The following is a 22,840-nucleotide window of genomic DNA, read 5'->3' on the forward strand; positions in this document are numbered from 1 at the left end:
CCTACCTGGCCCAGGTCTTGAGGGGTGCCACAGGCCACCCCCAAATCTTGCTGGGGCCTCCAGAAATGTTGTGCTGAAAAAAAGTGAGTGAGACCTGGGTATAAATTTGGATGTGGATTTATTCAAGCGTGCGACTGTTTGGAGTAATTACTCAAATCGAACAGCCCCGAGTTGGGGAAGAGAAAGAGTATTTAAAGGGAAAGAACACAATTAGATTTCCACGGAGATGGGGACACAAACAGTGGGACAAGCTGAGGCAGGATTATTTCCGTGGAGAAGGGAACACAAACAGTGGGGTCCGTGGAGATGGGAGTTCAAACAGTGGGGTGAGCTGGGGCAAGATGGAGAAACTGGAGGGGGGGCAGGGCATAACACAATATGCCTGTATTAATTACCCCCTATATGCTAGGCACTGGTTTAGGTGCTAGAAATAAAAAGGCAAAAGTAAACTTGCTCTCAAGGAGAGCATTAAAACTCTCCAAGAGTAAATTCTCTTAGGGAGAAAGCATGTACATAGCTATACACAGACAGTGATTGGAGGCAAGGGCACTAGCAGTTGGAAAGATATAGGCTTTGTGTCGTAGTTGGCCCATGGGCTAAGTCTAGAGTAAAAGTAGGGAGATAGCAAGGGCAAAAGTATGGAGACAGGAAATGAAATGTCATATATGAGGAATGGTAAGAAGGCTGGTTTGATTTGACTACAGAGTATGTGAAGGGAATCATGCTTAACAAGGCTGGTAAGTTTGGACCAGTTTGTGATGGTTCTAATGCAAACAGAAAAGTTTATATTTGCTCCTTTAAGTAATAGGGAACCACTGGAGGTTATTGGGAAGAAAAACATGCTTACACCTGTGCTCTGGGAAAATCACTTGGGTAGTGGTGGTGGGGTGAGAGGTTGAGGAAAGGAGAATGACACTAAAGTTTCAAAGCTAGGAGGCTAGAAAGATGATGATGTCTTTGATAAATAGGGATGTTCAGGAGAGGAGCGAATGCTGGGAGAAGATCATGAGTTCTGTTTGGGACATGTTGAATTTGAGATGGGATAGCCAGTTCAAAATGTCCATCAGACTGTGATCTGGGATAACGTGGGTCTAGAGTTCAGGAAAGTGACTAGTGCCAGATACAAAAATTTGTGTTTTTTGTATAAGGATGATAACTAAACCAATGGCAGTTGATGAGGTCCCCAAGTGGGAGTGTAGAGAGAGGAGGGCTCAGGAAAGAGCCTGGGGGTATAATCATAATTAGGTGGTGATATGATGAACCAATGAACGGATGAAGGAGTAGTAAAACAAGTAGGAGTTGAACCAAGAAAAAGCAGTGGAAGAAAAACCCAAAGAGGAGAGGAGCTAGGAGAGGGAGGTCAATAGTGTAAAATGCTATAGAAAGGTCAAGGAAGATAAGAATTGAGGAAAGAACATTTAATCTGGCAAGCAAAAGAGTGTTACTTTGGAGGGGGCAGTTCAGTGAGATTAGAAGCAGGTTGCAGAGGTTTCAGAAGAGAATAGGAGGAGGGGAAACCAAGGCAACAATAGAAGACAGTATTTTCAAGAAGTTTGGCTGTAAGAGGGAGGAGAGATAACAAGAGAGCTTGTGTTCATGGTGATGTCCAGAAGTTTTATTTTATTTTTTAATGGTGGGGGAGATTTTTGTTTGTAGGGAGCACAGAAGTAACAAGTAGATGGGGAGAGATTGAAAATGAAAGAGAAGGGATGGTAGGAATAATCTAGTGGAACAGACCAGAAAAAAATAGGATCAAAGGTACATTTTGGGAGGCTGGTCTTGGTAAAGAGAAAAGTCACGTCTTCCTCAGAGACCTGAGTAAAGGAAGAGAGAATAGAGGTGATATCAAGGGGCTATGAGATGAAAATAAGAGAAGAGGGAGCTCACGGCAAATGGCCTCTTTCTCATTGAAGTACGAGTCTTTCAGCTGTGGGAGGTGTGGAGAAGGTAATGTGGGTGTTTTCAGGAAAGAAGAGGTTTAGCAGGGCGGAAAGTTAGTTAGAGAGCAGTAAAGAGGGTTGCCTTGTTGCAGCAAGGGCCCGGTTGAGATTATATAGCATACGTTTGATACGTGACTTTCTCCAGGTATATTCAGCAGCAGGTGAGGAGAAGCATAAGAGGGAGATGGTGGGAGTAACACGGAAATGAACAAAAATAGGGCAGAGGAGTCAGAGATTCTAGAGTAGAGAGTAATTTAGAATAGAACTGGTCAACTACAGGGTTGAGACTGAGAAGTGAAGAAAGTAGAGCCAGAGGAAAGGTAGTGGCTTGGGAAAAATACTGTGGGTAGAAGGACTGGAAATCATGGGGAGAATGAAGAATAGGTTTGGGAGGAATGAGGTATGTATAGGGAAATACAGAATGACGGGAAGTTTCGATGAGGGAATTTTAGAGCTCTAGATCGTGGACGTATCTGGCTAAAGGCAAAATTAGGTGGTACAGTGGAAAAAGCACTGAGCTTAGAGCCCAGAAGACTTGAGTTCAAATGCTGCCTTGGACACTTACTAGCTGTGTGCCTTAGGTACTTAACTCCTTCTTTCTCAGTTTTCTTCAACTGGAAAATGGGAATAATAATAGTACCTGCCTCCTAGGGTTATTGGGAGGATCAAATAAGACAATATTTGTAAAGCCCCTAGCACGAGGCTTGGCACATAGTACATGTTACATAAATGTTAGCTATAATAATAATAATAATTATTATTAAAGGGTATGGATATCTCTAGGGATAATTTGCATATGAATCAAGTCACTTGAAGAACTGAGAAGGAAGGATGTCTCAGGGATTATCAACACATAGGGTGAAACATTTGGGTATAAGGGAAGGAGTTGGGATGGACAGGAAGACTAAGTTAGGTGCTGAACTCTTTGAGAAAGAGGGGGAATAACCTGGGGACCTTGTAGGTAACAGTCACCTCGGTCTGTATCAGGTAATATAACTGGATAGAGTGAACCTCAAAGGAGACAGAAAGATGGAACCAAGTGGAAGAGAATGTTCCAGAAGCAAAGAGGCGAAGAAATTTATAAAGGAAAAGCAAAGGAACGGGACAAGGATTTAATAAGTACCAACCTTGTTGTAATGACACCATGCCAGTTTAACTCCCTCTAGCTTTCCTTGGAGGGGCTCTGGCTCCTTTCTGCTCTGTTCCTATGTACCAACTATCTTCCATAACGTAGTTTCACCTGATTTTGTATTTCAGTGGATCCAATTCACGATCTGGATGATTACAGATTTACAAGTGGAAGGGACCATAGAAGCCATTGTCAAGATATCAGTCTAGCTGCCTTAATTTACTGATGATTTTTGACTATGACAATTCACTAGTCTAACTGCCTAATTTATAGATGAAGAAACTGAGGTATAAGACTCTGTGTATGTGGAAACAGAAAACAATTAAATGCTAAAATGTGTGGTACTGTCTATAAAAGTTCAGAGAATAAGATCAAAATGGCCAGTAGTTGGGAGTTTGCTTGCATATAATTTCCCAAAATGACCTTTTACAGCAGGACTCTCCCACTGCTTCTCCTCCTCCCCTCCCCCTCCCCCAATGTGCATCCCTGAGCCATCTCTTGGAGATTATCTTCCGTCCATTCCTATATATCTGTATGTACATAGCTATTAGCATGCTGTCTCCATTAGGATGTGAGTTCCTTGAGGGCAGAGACCATGTTTTTGCTTTTGTTTGTATCCCCAGCACTTGGTAGCATCTGACACGTTTTTCAGTTGTGTCCAACTGTGTCTGATCCCATAGACTTGTCCGTGGGCTTTTCTTGGAAATGATACTGGAGTGGTTTGTCATTTTCAGCTCCCATGTGTCCCCATTGACAGATGAGGAACTGAGGCAAATAAGGGTTAAGTGACTTGCCCAGGTTCACACAGCTAGTAAGTGTCTCTGGCCAGATCTGGATTAAGATCTTCTTGATTCCAGGCTGGGTACTCTATCCACTGTACCACCTAGCTGCACTTAATAAATGCTTGTGGACTGAATGATTGAGTCTTGGGTCATTGGAGATGTAAGGGAAAGCACATCACTAGGTTCTCAGTAAATATTTATTGAATAGAGGAATTGAACATTGAGTTAAGCTGAGAGGGAGGGAGGGAAAGAGGAAGGGGGAGAGAGAGAGAGAGAGAGAAAGAGACAGAGAGAGAGAGAGAGAGAGAGAGAGAGAGAGAAGAAAAGAGCATCACAAGAAAGGGGACGATCATGAATTCCAAGTTCCAAGATGAAGTGATCATGATGTGGGGAAGACTGAGTAAGAAGCTAGAATGGCTGGAACAGAAAATTGAGGAGTAGTAGGGGAAAATGGATAGTTTTGGGTGGGTGGTCCTTAAGAGCCTTGGAAGAGGGATGGAGAAGCTTCAATTTAACCTGGGCAAGTAATTTAACCTCTTCTGGTCTAAATTGCAGCTGTAAAATGGGGATAATAAAATGGGAAAGGCCCACCTCCTAGGTCTGTTGTGAGGACAAAATGTAATATTTATAAAGCACTTTGCAAATCTTAAAGTGTCTTGTTGTTGATATTCCTGTTATCACTATTATTTGAAGAGGGTAGGCTACTGAAAGCCATTTAAGTCCTTTGTGTAAGAAAGTCAAATCCTAAAAGTAATTAAGTGTGTTTTTAGGGAAAATTGGATGTTCAGGAGGACCAGCACCTCTGGTATAAGGTTTTGCTGAGCCCTTTTCAGGGCCGCTCAGTCACCTTTGGTTTCCACCTTCACCCAACTCTTACCTGTGGCTTCAAGAAGCTGTAGTACCCTGACAAAATCATCTTGGCAGACAGACTAAACCAGGTTGAGGGAAACTGACGGGCCTCAAATCCATCAGTAAGTTAGGGGGTTGTCTAACCCAAGCATGAGAAAGTTTTCCCCTAGCAGAATGGAGGGACAAGAAGAATTTGTTCCAAGGGGGATGTGGGGAGCTGGCACTGTGGAACATTCAGAGCTTGGGCAGACATCAAAGATGCCAAGATCATCCACTACATTCTGGGTCATCGCCAGTCATCTTGACCTTTGTCTTGTCACTCACTTCTATGACTCAAGGAAGAAACAGTGAGGCTGATGACTTTGTGCAACTCTGCCTCACTTAAATTCAAGTCACGTGCAAATCAAGATATCACTCCATGATGTTATTTGTCCTCTTCAAAAATGAAGAGAACCACAACAGTTTATGGTAGTTTGCAACATGGATTGGAATGGGAGATTAGAGATAGGAAAACAATATAGGAAGTTACTGTCGTGCCTGACAATGTTGTAATCTAAGCTTGTGATGATGAAGGCCTTGAGTATGATAGTGACTCAAAAAATTTAGAGGGAAGGGTGAATCTAAGGGACATTTTAAAGGAAGTAAGAAGAGAACTGGGAGAAAGAACTGGGAATATGAGATGAAGGAGTTTCAAAGTTTCTAGTTTATGAGCTTGCCGGTGATTCTGCTGTTTTTTCAAAAACGGGATAGTTTGGGGAAAATGAATTTGGTTTTGGATATTTTAAATGTTGAGGAAACAGTGAACAACCCAGTGAAAATACTGGAAAGCAAACGAGGTCTCAACTAGAGATCTGGGAATTAACAGAATTTTAGAACTGGAAGGGACCATTTTGCACATTAGGAAACTAAAGCCCCGTGAAGTGACTTGTCCCTCATCACACAGCTAGTTAGTGGGAAAACCAAAGTAAAAATCTGGGCCTGCTAATTCTAAGGTTCTCCATCATTTTCCACTTTACTACATTGCTGCTGATAAGTTTAGTGCTAATAATTGAAGACAAGGAGTGATTTTTTTTTTTTACCAGACCTGTGATTTTATGTGTTGTGATTGAAATCGATGTGAACTGAGGTACAAAGCTCCCAGCATGACCAATTTATTAGCAAAGTGTGAATTTGCCATTAAACAGGGCCTCAGCCTCCTTAGCAAGCTAAGACCTTAGAATGAGAGCTGACAGGCCATTTTTATAGACAAAAGGAGCAGCATCCAAAAAATAGAAGGCAGTATCAAAGTTAGGTAAAACAATATGGTTGGTTGGAAATCAGGAATGCTGAGCTAGCAACAATCCCTCCTTTCATCTTTCTGATTTAGTGTACCGGCAAGAATAACGAATGGCATACAGATAACAGATTTCTTCTAACTGTATAAGGACAGCCAGTGATATAGAGATAATGGGTTTTCTTTTAATTAAAGTGATTTGTAAGAAATTTTGTTTGTTCAGTCATTTTCAGCCGTGTCCCAACTCTTTGGGACCCCATTTAGGGTTTTCTTGCCAAAGATACTGGAGTGGTTGGCCATTTCCTTCTGCAATCCATTTTACAGATGGGGAAATTGAAGTAAACAGGGGTAAGCAACTTGCCCAGGGTCACAGAGTTAGTAAGTGTCTGAGGCCAGATTTGAACTCAGGAAGATGAGTCTTCCTATCTGCAGCCATGGTTCTCTATCCACTGTGCCATCTAACTGCCCAATTTATAGGGAAAGTGAACTTTTAAATCTAACTCAGAGAGGAAAACCGAGCTTCTGAATTCATAAACTTCTGGGCTTAACTCAGGGACAAAGAAACTTGCTTAGGCATCCGTATAAAACATTTAGCAGTGATACAGAATAGAATCAATCACAAGGTAGAATCAATATGATTTTCTCATAAGTAACAGAAGCTTCTTCTGCCAATGCAAACCAGCTCTTTCTCTATAATTGATAGTTTTAGAGTGCTGTTTGGGGCACTGAGAGTCACTTAACTAGGATCCCTAGTGAGTATGTGTCAGAGGTGAGGCTTGAATTTGAGTCTTGATTCTGAAGCAAGGTCTCTATCCACTAGCCCAAGAGAAAAGAAAGGGATTAGATCAGAGCCTTAAGGTACACACACATTTAGGATGCAGCTGCACCTGTTGTCTCTGGTATAGTATATGAAACCTCCAGAGCTGGTGGGCTTGGTAATCTTAGAACTGGTTATCATTTCCTGAAATCATGTGTTTATTTGTTGCTTTAGCTGTTGTTAAGGATTGTTAAGGGGTCCCCTGGATTTTTTTTTGAGTTGCCATATTTTTCAGAAACAGTAGACCCAGAGCACGCTGGAGGACCCGAATATGTCAAAGACGAAATCCCCGCCGCCTCCACCATCTCGCTGGCTGACAATTTGTTGTTGGCATCCCAAACTGGACTCCCTGTGTATCCTTGGGAGTCAAGACAGCTGCCAGTCAGTCTGCACTAGGCTGAGAAACTGCTTGTGCAGCCAGGACCCTGTAGATAAGCAGACCATCCTATCTTCATAGTCTAGCAGTTCCCAAGGGAAAAGAATGAGGTTTTTGCCAATGCTTTTTTCCTTTTGGAGGGGTTTTCTCACCTTTACAGCACCTCCCATGCCATGCCCCTTTAGGCGGAGATTTGTGTTTTCTCCTCCTTCCTTTGTCCTGCTTTCACAAACATGCAAGTTTCTGTATGGATTGTGAACTCTTTGGGTTCCACATGCATGTTCAATTCTCTTCTAATAAACCTAGTTTTCATGTAAGTTTTGTGAAGCTGTGATTGCCTGTTCACACTGTCCAGAATGGTTACCAGTGCTAGACTGCTGCCAATTTTAAAAAAGAAAGGAAGAAAAAAAAGCACAGGAAGGAAAAAAAAAAAACCCAGCATAGTAGAGAGTCACTGAAGCAAAGAGAAAAGAAAATTTTAGGAAGGAGTGGTAAACACTCTTAAATGCCACGAAGAGACAAATACCCAGTCTTTGGTTAGCTAGCTGGTATCCCAGTTCCTCTGGAATCAGAGAGCTGTCTGGAATCCCAGTGTTTAAGCCTCTATTATCTGTTGACAGATTTCCTTGATGTCAAATGTTGATTTCCTAGGGCTAATTCTTAAGAGACCACCTTCAGATTCTTCTCATATCTTGCTGCCTGTCTGCAGTGGCCTTCTCCCTGAACTGCTTATAGGCTTTCACCTACTGGATGCACATTTTGGACACTTTCTTTGATTTCCTACCTGTCCCCATAACTCCACAAGTTAATGAAAAAGAATCAATGACTTTGAGACTAGGGTTTAGAACTCCAGGCCTTCTTTAGTCCAACCCCATCATTTTACAGATGAGGCCTTTGAAACGAACCCAGCTGGTAAAGAAGACAAGACCATTACAGGGTTTAAAAAAAATTTTTTTAAAGACTAAGTAAACCTTCAAATGCTTAACGAGAGAGGCCGAGACTAAAGAGTCTAGAAGAACTGGCAATAAGTGTAGGAGTAAGGTCCCAGAAGAGTTAGCTTTGATAAAGGGAGAAAATTCTTCCTTTGGATGAAAATTACCTTTTTTTTTAAAGACAGTTTCAAAATACAAAGTCATCAGTCAAACATCAAATCTATTTCCTATGTTGGTAATCTGGGGTATAGCCTACCTTCACTAGTTGAGAATGGCTTAAGAATTGAGGAAGTATTTCTCAGCTGAGTTATATAGAGAAGATACTTGTAAAGTGCTTAGCTTAATGCCTGGCACTTAATAAATGCTTGTTTCCCTCCCTCCCTTCCTTCCTTCCTTCCTTCCTCTCTTCCTCCCTCCCTTCTTTCCTTCCTTCCTTCCTTCTTTCCCCCCCTAATTTCTACCTTTGTAAATCAGAGATCAGTAGTATATTGCTCTTCGTTATGAGATTCAAATGAAATGATGTATATAAAACTTCTGTAATCTTACAGTCATATAACTGAGATGTGTTATTAAAATTTGAAGTGTTAAGCAAAAAGAAAGCTGGCTTATTTTTTTAATATTGACACTCCTGCCACTCCGACACAATCAAAATAAATTTGCATTCAGTATTTATCAAATTCCATTATAAAAGATAACACTAGTACAGTGAAAATTTTGGTATAAAGATATTTTCAAGTCCTTGACAGAGGCCTTCAAAACAAAAATAGTCTCTGATACAAAAACATTTTGGAACAAGAGAATTTGGCTAATTCTCTGAAGTTCTTTGAAATAATATGTAATAAGAAAACATTTGATATTCATAACCAAGTCAAAATGTCCTCCTAGGAAAACATCTTAGTAGCATCATTGTTTTAGAGTTGGAAGAGAACCTTGAGGTTAACTAGCCCAACACCATGATTTTTCTGATAAGGAAACTTGGTCCAGGAAAGGTGATTTACCTAGCAGGGGTGGGAAACCTATGGCCTTCTAGGTCCTTGGGTGTGGCCTTTTGACTGAGTCTTACAGAACAAAGCTTTTTATTAGGGGGATTCAAAGGGCCAAACTTGAGGACTTAGAGGGCCACACGTGGCCTCAAGGACGAAGGTTTCCCAACCCTGAAAGGTCCTCAGGTGGTATGTGGCAGCCCCAAAATTGGAAACCAGTTCTCAGACTACACATGCAGTTACCCAGTGCACCACAATACAGAGAGATCCAAAACTGATTTCTTCTTTGATTTTCTTCCATTCTCCCTATGTTTGGAATCTGGTGATAGCCGAATAATAATAATTAGCATTTATACAGGTTGTCCCAAAAATCTTAGGGCAGTTTTAAGTTATCGAAACACCACGTGAGACTTAAAAGTTTGCCAATATATTTTGCCTCATTTTGAGCTTCAAAACAGTCCTACGAAGTAGGTGATTTCCAATCATACAGACTGGAAAGTTGAGGCTGAGGGAAGTTACCTGACTTGTCCATAGTCACATAACAAGTAACCGTCTCACTTGAACTCGGGGCCACATGACTCCAACTCTCTTGACAATGCCACCTAAAGCACGGGAATTTCAGAAAAACACAAAAAACAAACTTTCTTTTAACTTTTGAGTTTTGTTTTGGGGGAGGGATTTTTTTTTGAGAGTTTAGTAAACAAAATAAACAAACAAAAAAAGGACACGACAATAACCACCAGCTCCTCAAAGCCCCCACCTGCCTTTTCACCAAGGAGGGCTGTTAGATGCTCTGGAACCACAGGGAGCTTGTCAGTCCTGGATGGAGCCAATAAGAGAGCGCAGAGGGAGCATGTGCCGTGCCCCAGAAGCCCCGCCCCATCGAAGCCCCGCCCCGTTGAAGCCCCTCCCACTGTTCTCGCCTGAGGCTGTAGTTGGTGTGGCTCCTTGGGTCCGTGGCACTGGTCGCTGTGCTTGCTGGGGCTCGAGGGAGTCTGGTCAGTGTTGTAGTGTAAACGCCTCTCCTCCCCTCCCCCACCTCCGCCCTTCCCTTCGAAAAAGATTTCTTGACTTTTCCTTTTTTTTGTTGTTTTTTGTTTTGTTTTGTTTTTTGTTGTTTTTTTTAAAATATTTTCAATGAGCTTCAGTTATGTTTTTTTTTTGTTGTCCCCTGAGGGTTTCTCTTCATGGAAGTCCCTCAACTGAGTGAGGGAAGTGGGGGTTGGAGGGGTGGTGGGGGAGGGGAGAAGGGTGGGAACCAATATGGAGGCTGTGGGTCCTGGAAGTGGGAAGAAGGGGGCTTGGGCGCCCCAGCACTGAAAGGAGGCAGAGGGGAGGAGGTCCTCGTTTTATTTGGAGCAATGAATTTCCCCCCCAGCTGGGAAAGGAGTGTGAGGGGAAGGGAGCAGCCCCATCCATCCTTGACAATGTGTCTGAAATGGGAAAGCCTTGGCAAAAAAAGAAAAAATAGAATTTATAGCTTCTCCCTATATTTAAGTGGGTACTAGCTAGCGAGTCAAAAGGCGCTAATAAAAATCGAGTAGCCCAAAATTACATTTGTATAGAGAGTAAATTTTATGGCCAAATTTCCCCCCCACCCCAATATCTCAAGTTTATTTGTCCAATCAAGCTAATGATTATGCACAATGGATTAATAAGTATTATGGCGACGCCCACGTGCCAAGCATCGCTGCGGTGACACCTTCCCTTAAGGAGGGCATAGCTCGGGGCTGGCAAGGCGTGTATTTACACGTGTAAATACACCAAAGCCATTATCAAAGAGAGACAAATAATTAACATAGATAAGTGGAATATAAGCCACTTGAGGGCAGTGCCTTTTCACACTGCCTTTGTTTCACTAGGGTCTAACAAACTGCCTTGCACATAACAGACTCTTAACTATATGTTAAATTGAATTATCGTATTTTTTCATTCTAATTTTACCACGATTACGGCTATCACATACGCACAGAGATAGTTATGACTTCACTGTTATTTTGGTTTTCTTAGGACTAGGAGGTTAGTACATTTTCTAAGGAAGTTGATTTTCTGCCTGATCTTGCTTGAACTTTGGGGGAAAAATGTTTTTTTGGTAGGTTAAGATTGCCTGTGGAAACACTGGCCGGCTTTTTGCTTGGAGGTGCATTAATCATTTTAGTCGGCAAAATGAGACAGATTTTGTTTATGCAAATGTTACTAGGTCTTGTGGGAAAGGTGGCTGAGCTAACTTGTTTTGTTTGCTGTGATTTTGAAAACCTGATTCATAGTGAAAAATAAGGCAAAATAAAAGTTTATATATTTTTTTCTTTCCTCCTCTCCTAAGCCATTATTATAGCAGCATTAAATTGTAGGAGCACCTTGGAGGCCTTAGAGTTTTCCCTGGAGAAATCTGTGGCTTCCTGGCAAAACAAAGGAAACAAGAGAATACAATCTCTCTCTCTCTCTTTCTCTTCCCGTGGTACGTATTGCAGCCGATTATTTTGAATCAGACTTGAAGGTATGTATACCTTTCCTTTCCTACTGTAGTCTCTGCAGAAGAAAACTGTTAGGGGAAAAGCGGGAAGTCCTCAAAATTCTATAGAAACTAGTATTGTGGCTAGTGCTGGCTTCTAAATTTCTCTTTTTCTTTACACTTGATGCATTTTAATCTTTATTCCTCCTAAAAATGATAGTGTTGGGGTGGTAATCACAGAATGTTGGTTTTTTAAATATATATGAATTGCAGTTGCAAGTGTGAGAAAATTAAGGAGCTCTTTGAGAGTCTTTCATATAAATATAGAGTAAAAGAAAATGAGTGTGAAGGAGCTCTACTGTTCCTGCAGGGACTTAGAAAAATTTTTGTCATTTATGTATTTAAGGTAAATTGATTTCCCAAGCATATTTAGTAGAGCAACTGTTGAGAGTGATATGATTTACTTTTGGTCTTAGGTAAGCATCTCATAGAATTCTCTTCTCTCCACCACCATGTGGCTTCCTGGTCACAGAAAACTTTGTTGTTATTGAAGGTTTTTATTTTTTTTTCCCAGCCTTAAAAGTCTCTAGGAGATATTTGTATGAACACTTAAAACTTGGATAGGGAGGTCTACTTAGAGGGTTTAGCTAAAGTTATTGATTATCAGCATTATATTGGATTGGAGTTATTAATTTGATGATAGCTGTGTTTTATTCCAGTTAACTTTGCTTGTACAGGAAGAGATGAGCATTTTCATAATGGCCACAGATATTTTCAGGGGGTTATTGAGCAGTTTTGTGGGTGGCTACATATGTGAACTTGGTCTCTGAAGGAGCCATCTGCTAGAGCTTTAACTTAAATGATTTAGTGATCACCTACATCCTTCTGCAAAAAATTGTTTTGATGGGATTTACCACAATTGTCAAAAATGTCGACCACTTTTCAGTTGGCAAGTGTGGGAATTAGTGATGGTATTAGAGGATGAGAGGAAGATGAGTAAACCTTTCCTATGACTGTGTTAGTGAAAACATTTTGACCATTTTAGGGACCATTAATTTAAAATTCTAGTTTTAAAAATTCACTTTCAAAGCATTTCTTTGGGGTTACTATGTAGATCTAATGGCTATAACCTAGTTGATCCAAGCAACGTAATACATTCAGTGCTAGATAGTAGTAGAAGCTAACTTTGACGGTCAGGATTTATCCTAGCAACTTCTCTGGTTTGGTTAGATTGTTAGCACCTTCATGCACGCTCAAAGATCTCTCCTTCCCCACAGTTCTCTGGTATTTACAATTGAATAGTGCAGACTGTTGAGGAATGTAACCAGGGGACTGCTTGAGCAGTATTCTTGTAATTTCTCTGCCTTGTCAGCACTTCTACCATGCTGCAGATTGGAGCGTGCTTGAGTAGGGAGAGAGAAGATATGCATTTAGAAAGACAGCATAAGAAAGGAACTCTGAAGTGTCAGTTCATTCAGAGGTTTTGAGCCAAGGTAATTGGGAGAAAGATGGTACTTTGACAAAATTGTTTGGAGACAGTTGTTTTGGGAGGATAGTTAAATGCAAAAATGGAAATGTTTGGCAGGGAATTAGGTTTTAGACTGGAGCTTAGGTGAGAAATCAGGGCTACAAATGTACAATTTAAAGCCAGTCCCTTAAAGTTGAAGCAGTGAGAGTGAGTTCTACAGGCAGATGTAAGAGGAATACTCATATTTAGCTAAAATGAGTGGAGTGAGCAAAGGAGACTGAAGACACTACCTTTCTGGTAGAGAGTCGCTAGAAATCTTTGAGAGAGGAGGGTCAGAATGGTGTGGGTGGAAGCTTAAGGAGTGGTGTGGAAATGGAGCTAGTGAGTCCCAACCACCCTTCCTGAGACTTAGCAATTAAAAAACGAAGGAAAAAAACACAGTATGCTAGCTCAAGTTGGTAATATAGAAATTATCTCTCTAATATGTTACCAAGTTCATAGTATTTTAATGTGTCACTTTCGTGAATTTTTTTTAGTGATCAGAAATGAGTGAACCATCTGAACTTGATAATGCAAAACACAGTTCCACTCAAGAACAGGCAGACTCAAGTTTTCCCGAGAGAGAATGTCAAATTGGACAGAAGCAACTGGTATGAAATAAGAATTATATTAGTGTTATACAAAAATTCCTTATCTATGTAACCTTCACTATAGATTTCTCTTGAATTTAATATATCTATCATTAAGATTTTAAGCACTTACTGTGTGCCAGGCATTGTGCTAATGAAATGGCAAGTCCATACTTTTTCTTCTGACAGCTGCAGGGTGCTAGGGATTGCCTTCCTTGCATGTTTTTCTGTTTACATGACTGCAACAGATCCTGCCTCTAATCTAGTTCCTTTCTTCTTTAACCCTAGGAGTCCCTGCCTCAGATAATAGAAGTCCTCCAGTGTCTTGGAGCTTGGCAAGTAGTCTATTCCCACTTCCCAGGAGGTAGTGGTGGTCAAAGAAGAGCTTTACCAGGGCTACCTTGTGGGAAGAGAGGCTCCAGACGTCCCAAGTCGAAATTCTGAGTGTATTTCCTCAAAGAAACATTGTTATATATTACAAAGCATTATGGGGTTTCAAACATTAGGTGTATTATGGGTTTAATGAGCTTTTTGTGGCCTGGTTTGAGGACCTGACCCTCCTTTGCAACATTTTTCCTATGAGAAAATGGGGTTTGAGATGTAAAAAGTTGACTTAAAAACAATTTTTTGGAATTTAATTTGTTAGTAATTTAGGAATTACCTCAGTAGTGACACACCAAGTAGTACATAATCTAGGAACATCTTTCGCCCATTCAATCTTGCTTTGGATTAGAGAGAAACTAGATGTTCTAGTCCAAATCTGATTCAGCCTGTCTGATGGTACAGGTTTGGGATTGTGGTGAAAAGAGATACTTGTAGGCCATTTTTTTCCTTCCTTAAAACTTTTCTTAACAAGAAGTTTACTAAGGAGTAGCATGGACAGGATGTTCATCAAGGATGCAGCATTGATTCAGTTGGGCACAGCTTCCTTGCCTTGGCACTTGGCTGTGGTAACCTGCAAGTCAGAAGCCCATGTTAAAAAAGGAGCCACTGACTTCTGTGATGGCTTTTGTACTCAGACAATCAGGAAACTACATCAGTGGTTCAAGCTCTAGTCCTCTGTACTAGTTAAGTCTCTATGATAGTTTTCAATTCCTTTTAAGGAAAAAGTAGCCTCTCCCGCAGGAGATGTGTTAATTTAAGTACATTGAGGCATCAGAAACAAAATACTTTAGGTAATATCCTTTAGGGAGATGGACTAGATGAATTCTAAGATCCCTTTCAGTTTTGATTCTTTGATTTTATACAATATAGCATTGGAACCGAAATAAAACTCATCTTTTAATTTCTAGTCCAGTACAATAAAATCATGCTTTCTAAAATATTGATATAGTCATGTTTTTTAAATTAATGATCTCGTATACTTTTTGATCTCATATATTTTTACTTAGAGTACTGTACTGATGTGATTTTAAAAAGTAATGTTTATGACTTCAGTGGCCATACCTACAAGTAGACCAAATTTAGGCATTACCACAGTCACAAGTTTTGTTTCTTTTTTTTAAGCCAGAGCAAAAATAATCCTAATTAGTTTTTAGACTGATTTACTTTCATAACAATTAAGACATATTTTAATGGCTTGTATGATTTTATTCCCAATTTATCATACCTAATGAACATCCCTTGCTAGTTTCTCTTTTATTGAAGATAAAGGACAAACTAAATTTTATTTGTTTGATATTCTTTCTTAATATTCCTTAAAATGGCATACTTTCTACTTCAGTGTTTAAAATAGAAATATAAGTATTGGATTTCTTCTTCTTCGTTAATTTGTAACTTAAAAGCTAAAAATCCTATAATCTTAACCAGTTTAAGTGAGAATTTTCCTGTTCTCTGAGTCTTGTAAATCCTTCACTTTAAGTTTGTCCATCAGTTCAGTTGTATTCTATGGGTCCGCATAATTCAAGTCCACATCTCTAGAATTTTTTTTTAATAAGGGTGGTGCTGGTTGGCACCAGTTCTAGAACCGTTCTAGGCGTAGGAGTGGGATAATAGATTTGGAGTTCTCTTTTGTGAATACCTGCCTACTGTGATACTTTACCGCAAGCTTACAGTTTATGTAACGTTTGGTCAGTGCTTAGATACCTGATAATGGTTCAGCTTTATGTTTGGACCGTTTCCACCTGTAGGTCAGTGAGAATTCTAAAACCTACCTGTGAATTCTGGGAATTGTAGTCTCAGAGAAACTTCTCTTCCTGCTTTGTGAGAAAATGATACTATTGCAGTTTCAAAGGCAGGGCTGGACTTTCCGCTGTACCTGGAATTTTTCCTGCTGTAAGAGAGGAGAGCAGATGGCAGCCAAGGAGGGGAAGATTGCCCCGGCTCTAACTCATGATGGTCTCCCTCCCTCCCATGTTGGGAAGAGAACCATCTGTCTATGACTGCAATTCCAAGAATTCACAGTTATTTTTTGGACCTTTTCTGTGTCCCACAGGGACGTCAGTCTAAACACCTGATTATATTTGGAAACGTATACTGTTGTACTACCTCTTATAGGTGCCTGATGTTGACGTTGCTGTTGAGCCCTGGATGCATATTTCATTCATTCAACAAGCATGAAGTGCCTACTGTGGTCCAGGCCCCAAGACCTTCTATGAGGTCAAAGCTATTTTCAAAGTATTAGTGGCATTTTAATTTCTAAATACAGTAAATATCGATAGGCATAGCTCACATAAACAAAAGCTCCTTGGGACAAACCAATCCTTGTCCTCCAGGAGATCACAGTAAGGGGGAAGCAACATGAGATGGAAAATTAAATGCAAAATATATGCAAAATTATTTGTGGGGAGCCACTAGCCATTGAGAGGGTCAAGAAAGACTTCTAGAGTAAGGTGGCACTTGAGCTGAGCTCTGAAGGAAGCCAGGGGATTGATTTTAAGAAGCCCAAAGCAGGAGGCTCAGGGAACAGAGAGCCTATGCAAAAACCATGGCGATAGAAGATGAAAGATCAGGAACGGGCAGCATGGTGTAGTGCTGGACTTCATGTCAGGAAGAACTGGTTTCAAATCCTGTTTCAAGAACTTACTAGCTGTGGGTTGCTTCGCCTCTTTGTGCCTCAGCTTCTTCATCTGTAAAATGAAGGGGTTGGACACTAGCTTTAAATTTAAGATCCTGTGATAAGTAGGACAGTTTGGCTGATGAGGAATAATGTATTACCAGCATTGGGAGATAGGCTGGAATGAGATTGTGAAGAGCTTCAAATGTGGAACAAAAGAGTAGGTATTGATTTTGGAAGCAATAGGAACCATTGAGGTTTTTTGAGTGGGGAAGTGACATAATCACACCCATGCTTTAGGAATATTAATTTGCTATCTGTGTGGAGGATGGATTAGAGCAAGGGAGACCAATTAGAATGCTATTGCAATAATCCAGGTGAGAGTGGTGAGGCCTTGAACTAGGCTTCCTAAGTAGAAAGAAAGGGATAAATAAATGTAAGAGGTGCTGTGGAGGTTAGCAATTTGTGTTTGTGGCATAAGGATTTTTTTCTTCCATCATGAAGGTATTTGGCTATATTAAGACCTTTTTAAAATAAAAACATGTAGAATTCAAAGGTCTTAGAGTTTATATGCTTCTAACAATGACAAGAATTAATGTCTTGAAAAATTCAAACACTCTTCAGAGTTTGGTGTGTAAAATACCTATATATTTCCATGCCATTATAAGAAATATGAATAATACAATATGAGCAAAAATAAAACGCTATGAAACTATAAAACTGTAGTTACTAACAACTCTTATTTGTTTTATAGCAACAAATAGAGCGACAATTAAAATCCTTAGCATTTCAAAACCCAGGACCTCAGGTTGCAGACTTCAATCCTGAAACTAGAGAGCAGAAAAAGAAGGCCCACAAGTCAAAGATGAATGAGTATTTCTCTGCAAACAAGTAAGATAATAATTTACCATATTAGAGTATGAGATTGTGGAATGAGTTTCCTTTACATAAGATTTGTAATTTAGGGTGGTTTTTTTTTTGTTTTGTGATTTATAAGAAAAGCTTTTTAAAATTACAGTAGTACCCCATTTATCCGGAGGTCAGGCTTACGGAATCCTCATCCTTCTGGAACACAGCCAAGAAGCAGGAAGTAAGTAAAAAAAAATGGTCCTTGAGCCTTTGTAATACAGTAATACCTCTATTAAAGGAACTGTGTTACAATTACGTACTTTAAGTTTAGAAATTTCATTATCAGAGATGACATAGAGAAGGCCTAGCATCTGGAGGAAGAATAGCTTCCTGCATATGTTCTGTAGGGCAAGGAAGGCTCTAGTGTCTGGAAGAAGCTGATGGTGAAGAAAGAAAAGCATCTCTGCCCCTATCCACTCTCAGGAATAGTCTTCCTCTGGGGTGATACAGAATTACTTCTTGTCCTTCCGGCTAAGATCAAGTAGAACATGTATTTAAATGTGTTTAAATCTTCTGACTTTGCTATTTACTGCCTGTTTGACAGGCTTTTTTTTTTCTCTGAGGCATTTAATTCTCTGAGCATATTATTCTCATCTATAAAATGAAGGTGTTAAGATCCCTTCCAGCTCTTAAAAAAGTCTGTAGGAAGTGGAGTTGGAGTTCTGAAGATTTCTCTTCTCTCTCCCCTGTCTCCAGTTGAGTAGTATGATTTTGGGGCTCTTTCTCCTTCCTCTGTTTCTTGTACATTTTCATAAAATAACCTCATATACTTAATGATATCTGAAATTCCTTAACCAGAGGACAGAGCATTTTGTTTCACAATTAAAGAAATATGATGGTTAAGTTAACAATACTGGTTACTATTAACAAACTCATTCATAACAAAATAAGAATCAGTAAGTTAAATGATTGCTGTCAGCTCATTCTCTGTTTTAAGCGGAAAGGGATAAAGAAAGGAAAGCATTAGGCATTATAAGTTAAGGTGAAGTAGAGGCCTTGCCACTTAGGGGAGAGGACTTGAGACAAAGGAGGAACTACACAGTTTTGGTAAAGTCTATTTCCATTTTTGCCTAATGTGGAATGAGAAAATGCAGGTTTTACAGAGGTACTTTTGTTAGGCTGATATAAGGCACATCATCTTCACAATGTTAATGAAGTTTTTTCAAATCAGGAATTATTTTTAATGAAGCTTTCTGTTAAGAGAAACATGATTAGCTATTACAAATCCAGTGCATTAAAGTTCTCATAGTCTACTCTGTAGGAAAATGCTCTATTTATATACAGTTCTAACAGCCTTGGCCTTCTGATTTCTCAGACCACAACATATTAAAAGCAGTTTAAAAAGGTGAGCTCTGCAAGAGTCAAATGATCATGACAGCAGAAGTGATGCCCAGCAGCAGGAGAGGTCATAGAAAAACCATCATATTCCATCTTTGTATGATAATTTATATGCCTGAATCATCAAGAAAGGGCTTAATTAAGTTTAATATCTGTGATTTTAGAAAATAGGTATGTGTATAATGCATTTTAGAAAGATTTCCTTCCAAACTTTTTTTTTTTAAATTGGAATTTGAAGGTGTAAATTCAAACTCTCTTTTTTGAATAGTTCCTTTAAATGGAACACCTAATTCTTCAACAGTGCCGGATAAATGAGGTGTTACTGTATGTGACTAGTTGAGTAGTTGTTTTTCTTTCCTGTTAACAGTTCAAGTTGCTTTGGATTATCTTTGGTGTGACTATCGAATTGTATACAGAAATATCATTGTTTAACCATGATTCTGTTAGCACAGTGTGAAGGGAATTTTTTAAAATGAAGTTTACCTAGAGATAATTCACTTTAAATGTTGAAAACAAAGTGAACTATAGTCATGATTTTTTTCTTGCAGAGTGATGAAGAAATATGACAAGAATGGCCGGCTGATTTGTAATGGTGCAGACTTATGTGACTGCCTGGAGAAGAACTGCCTAGGTTGCTTCTATCCATGTCCCAAGTGTAACTCAAACAAATGTGGACCGGAGTGCCGCTGTAATAGGAAATGGGTCTATGATGATATTGTAACCGAGGGTGGTGATGTTGTTAGTACACTGCCATATTTTGTTCCTGACTGAGGTCTTTGTGAGAAGATTTGTGCTTTTTTACACAGCAACTAAGCACAGAATGGGCAGTTATTGCCTAACTTTTTCATCTGGTTTTTTCAAAATGTCTGATTAATATGAAAAAAAAAATTTCATTGTGTTGAACAACCAAAAAAGCACCTCTCCTTAGATGTGCCAATTCAGATTTTCCTCAGTTACAGTTTTCTGAACTTTAGGATGTCCTAAATGCCAAAAAGGAAACATTTTCTGATGCATAATAGGATAGAATCATTTAATTTCTCATTTTTTAATAGTTTCATTTGTCACAAGATCCAGTTAAAAACTGCCTTTAAATTTTAATTAATGACATATTATTTGGGCTGTTTTCCATAAACAAAAATTTATATTTTATACATATAGACTAAGAAATAGTAACTTTTAGTTTCTAAAGCCAAGAGCCCAATGGCTTTCACATTGCAACTACTACTTGAAAGTGAAAACAAAAAACAAAAACAAGAAAATGTGAGTTGTGTTTTGAAAGAATGTTTTATGTGTTTCAAGTTATATAGTATGTTGATAAGTAGTTTCTTATAAGACATAGTGTGTGAATAAGTACTTGACTGAAAAACTTTTTTCCCTCATGCTGTTTGCAGATATTGTGGAAATTTTTCTGAGTTTCTTTTGTATTTTTGATATCATCATTCTGAGTTATAGTAGAATGAAGGTTGCAAGAAATAGGGGTAGAGTCATAGTGTTTAGACTAAATAAATTGTACTTATAAAATGTGTGTGCTGTTTGTAGTTTTTTCCCCCTGCATGAAGAGGTTCTGAAACTTTACTTTCTGTCTAACTACTATGAACCATGGCAGCTTTGTGACATTTTAAAACTTTAACAATATTACTTAGTAAAGTAACACTAAATTCATAGAGATAACTCTGTGCTTACCAGGTTGCTGCAGGATGAATAGCTAATGCAGTGGCTTGTTTTGCTTTTCCATTGCTTTTTTCTTCAGGGTTCAGGATTTGTCATAGATTGCTGTATTTAAAAGTAGGAAGAGAAAAAAAAGTCATTATTAAAGGTAACTTCAGGGAGTATGTAATTTAGAATCATAGAATTTTAGAACTAAAGTATTTTTGAAAATGATATACTTTAATTCACTTGATTTTACAGATAATGAAACTGAAGTATAGGAAGACAAAGCAACTTTCTTAGGGTTATAAAGCTAATTAATGGTAGGATGCAGAATAGTAGAATGAAGGTAATCTGGCTCCCAGTCAAATGCTTTTACACTATACCATTAGTTGTATTCTTTTCTTAACTGGAAAATTAGATTTCGAATAAGTAAGATATTTTAAAACCCTACTTTCTTCCCATCTCCTGTCATTGAAAACAATCTTTATGCTTTAGGTGAAGAATATAGTACATTTTTATTTTACTTTCCAAAGAGCAAAATTCAAGCAAATAGAATATGCAGAACTACCACATACACATAGTTTGTACCTTTTTTTTAAAATAGAAACACAGGTAAAGTACTGAAAAAACATTTCGGGGGAAAGAGATGCAATTCCTTTTATTGCAGATTTTTTCTTCTTAAGCCAAACCTGATGCAATGCATTAAAAAGTTTCAGGTATGAAATAAATATTAAGAAAAAGATTTATATAAATTCAGACACTTCTTTTGCAAGTCTGCTATTGTTAGGTAAAGTGGAAAAAAATCTAATTGTGAATAAAACACTTAAGCTATTTGTACTATATTCAGATTGACAAGAACTCCAGTGGTATTATCTGATTACATTAGTTGAGGAAATTAGGCTGTCAGTATAATCTCTGTCTAATTGATTTTTTCTCCTCTGCAACTACTTGGCTATCTTTCAAGACTGTCAGTGTGTCTCATGAATATGTATAAAAATATCTAGGAGTTTTATTAAGTGTCAAAATCAAAACTCTAGGAACACATGATATGGTTTAGACCTGTGTATGCTACTGCACTGGTTGGTATATGCTCATGTGTGTCTATTTCAGAACTCTAACTAGGGGCCTCAGGAACCTAACCATTGCAGCTTTGTCTCAAGGAAGGAAATTTAGAGGGTGCCAGATAGTACCACCCAACAGTATGCTTCAACAATCTAGAAAAACCTCTTGAATAATCCAGGGTATACTTCCTTCCAGTAGGGCCTAGTCCTGCAGCATAGAACCTTGTGGTGCCCTGGGACAGGTTTCCTTTCCCTGGGCTATGATCCAAGGGAACTGTGCTATTTTTTCTATCTCTAGTCACAAAAACTACTAGTTAGAATTTTGAGACACATGAGTTCGTGCTGATTTCCAACCTAGAAAGGTCATATCATAAGCCATAATAACTTTAGTGATATGCTTTTCTAAGTTTAATATTGAACAACTGAATTTCCTGACCTGTTAAATGAGGTGGTGGTTCCTCAGATTCTCAGCATTAGAAAAATAAAATGTTTGAAGAGGCATTGTGGTAAAGTGAAACAAAGGATGGATTAGTGTCATAGGAACTTAGTTTTTAAATCCTTGCTTTGCTATTTATTACCTGTATGTTGAGCAAATTACTTAATCTTCTTGGGCCTCATTCGTAAAGTGAAGGGATTGCACTAGATCAGAGCTTCTTAAATTTCTTCTGCTCATGACCCCTTTTCCCATTTTGGCAGCGTTCATTGACATTGCATGGCCTGAAGGGCATGCCTGGTGCAAAGTGTAAATGCTTTGTGTTCAGGACCAAAGCTGCAGTGAAGTTTTGGGATGTAACACAGGCAAGTGCTGCAAGAAACACCTCGGATTCATTACATGTTTGATTTTGAATTAATTTTTGATCACTGCATGTTCAGAAACATTTTACTGTTGCAGATTTTTTGCGACCCTATGTGGGGTGTTGACCCACAGTTTAATAAGGGCTGATTGAACTCTAGATCTATGATCCTATGAACCATTGTGATTTATTTATACTATCTTTTCTTATTAGTTATGACATTGCTTTAAAGCATTTCTAAACAACAAAACCTTAAGCTTAGGAAAGTTTCTGTAGTATTGTGAAAGCATTGATTTAGGAGTCATGAATTCTTAGTTCAAGTCCCAGCACTGTCACTAATTTGTATGGCTTTGGCTAATTTACTACACATTTCTGGGGTTCAGTTTCTTTATTTGTAAAACAAGTGGGGTGGATTAAATCACCTCAAAATTCCCTTCTTATTGAAAGTTCTGGGATCTCTTAT

At 38.9% G+C, this 22,840-nt stretch overlaps 1 protein-coding gene and 1 long non-coding RNA gene across 4 annotated transcripts in view; one reads left to right on the top strand and one right to left on the bottom strand.

Moving 5' to 3' along the window:
* On the top strand, window positions 1-20,397 carry ARL14EPL (ADP ribosylation factor like GTPase 14 effector protein like). Of its 3 annotated transcripts, none has more exons than XM_036740416.1 (5): window positions 1-83; window positions 13,538-13,651; window positions 17,380-17,516; window positions 17,644-17,715; window positions 19,421-20,397. In XM_036740416.1, exons 2-5 carry the CDS (start codon window positions 13,547-13,549, stop codon window positions 19,641-19,643), a joined length of 537 nt encoding a protein of 178 aa, XP_036596311.1. In that variant the 5' UTR covers window positions 1-83; window positions 13,538-13,546; the 3' UTR covers window positions 19,644-20,397. The 3 variants fall into 3 exon arrangements, with proteins under 3 accessions (XP_036596311.1, XP_036596325.1, XP_036596319.1); XM_036740424.1 differs by lacking the exon at window positions 1-83 and adding an exon at window positions 10,646-11,578; XM_036740430.1 differs by lacking the exon at window positions 17,644-17,715.
* The window catches only part of LOC118833051, a 20,003-nt gene continuing 6,094 nt past the window's right edge, over window positions 8,932-22,840 (bottom strand). The window contains exons 2-4 of the long non-coding RNA XR_005009269.1: window positions 20,556-20,645; window positions 15,784-15,902; window positions 8,932-9,683 (exon numbers count right to left, since the gene is read on the bottom strand). This is a non-coding gene — a long non-coding RNA (uncharacterized LOC118833051). The remainder of the gene's footprint in view (window positions 9,684-15,783; window positions 15,903-20,555; window positions 20,646-22,840) is intronic.

Source organism: Trichosurus vulpecula, chromosome 1 (assembly GCF_011100635.1).
Source record: "Trichosurus vulpecula isolate mTriVul1 chromosome 1, mTriVul1.pri, whole genome shotgun sequence".
NCBI lineage: Eukaryota > Metazoa > Chordata > Mammalia > Diprotodontia > Phalangeridae > Trichosurus > Trichosurus vulpecula.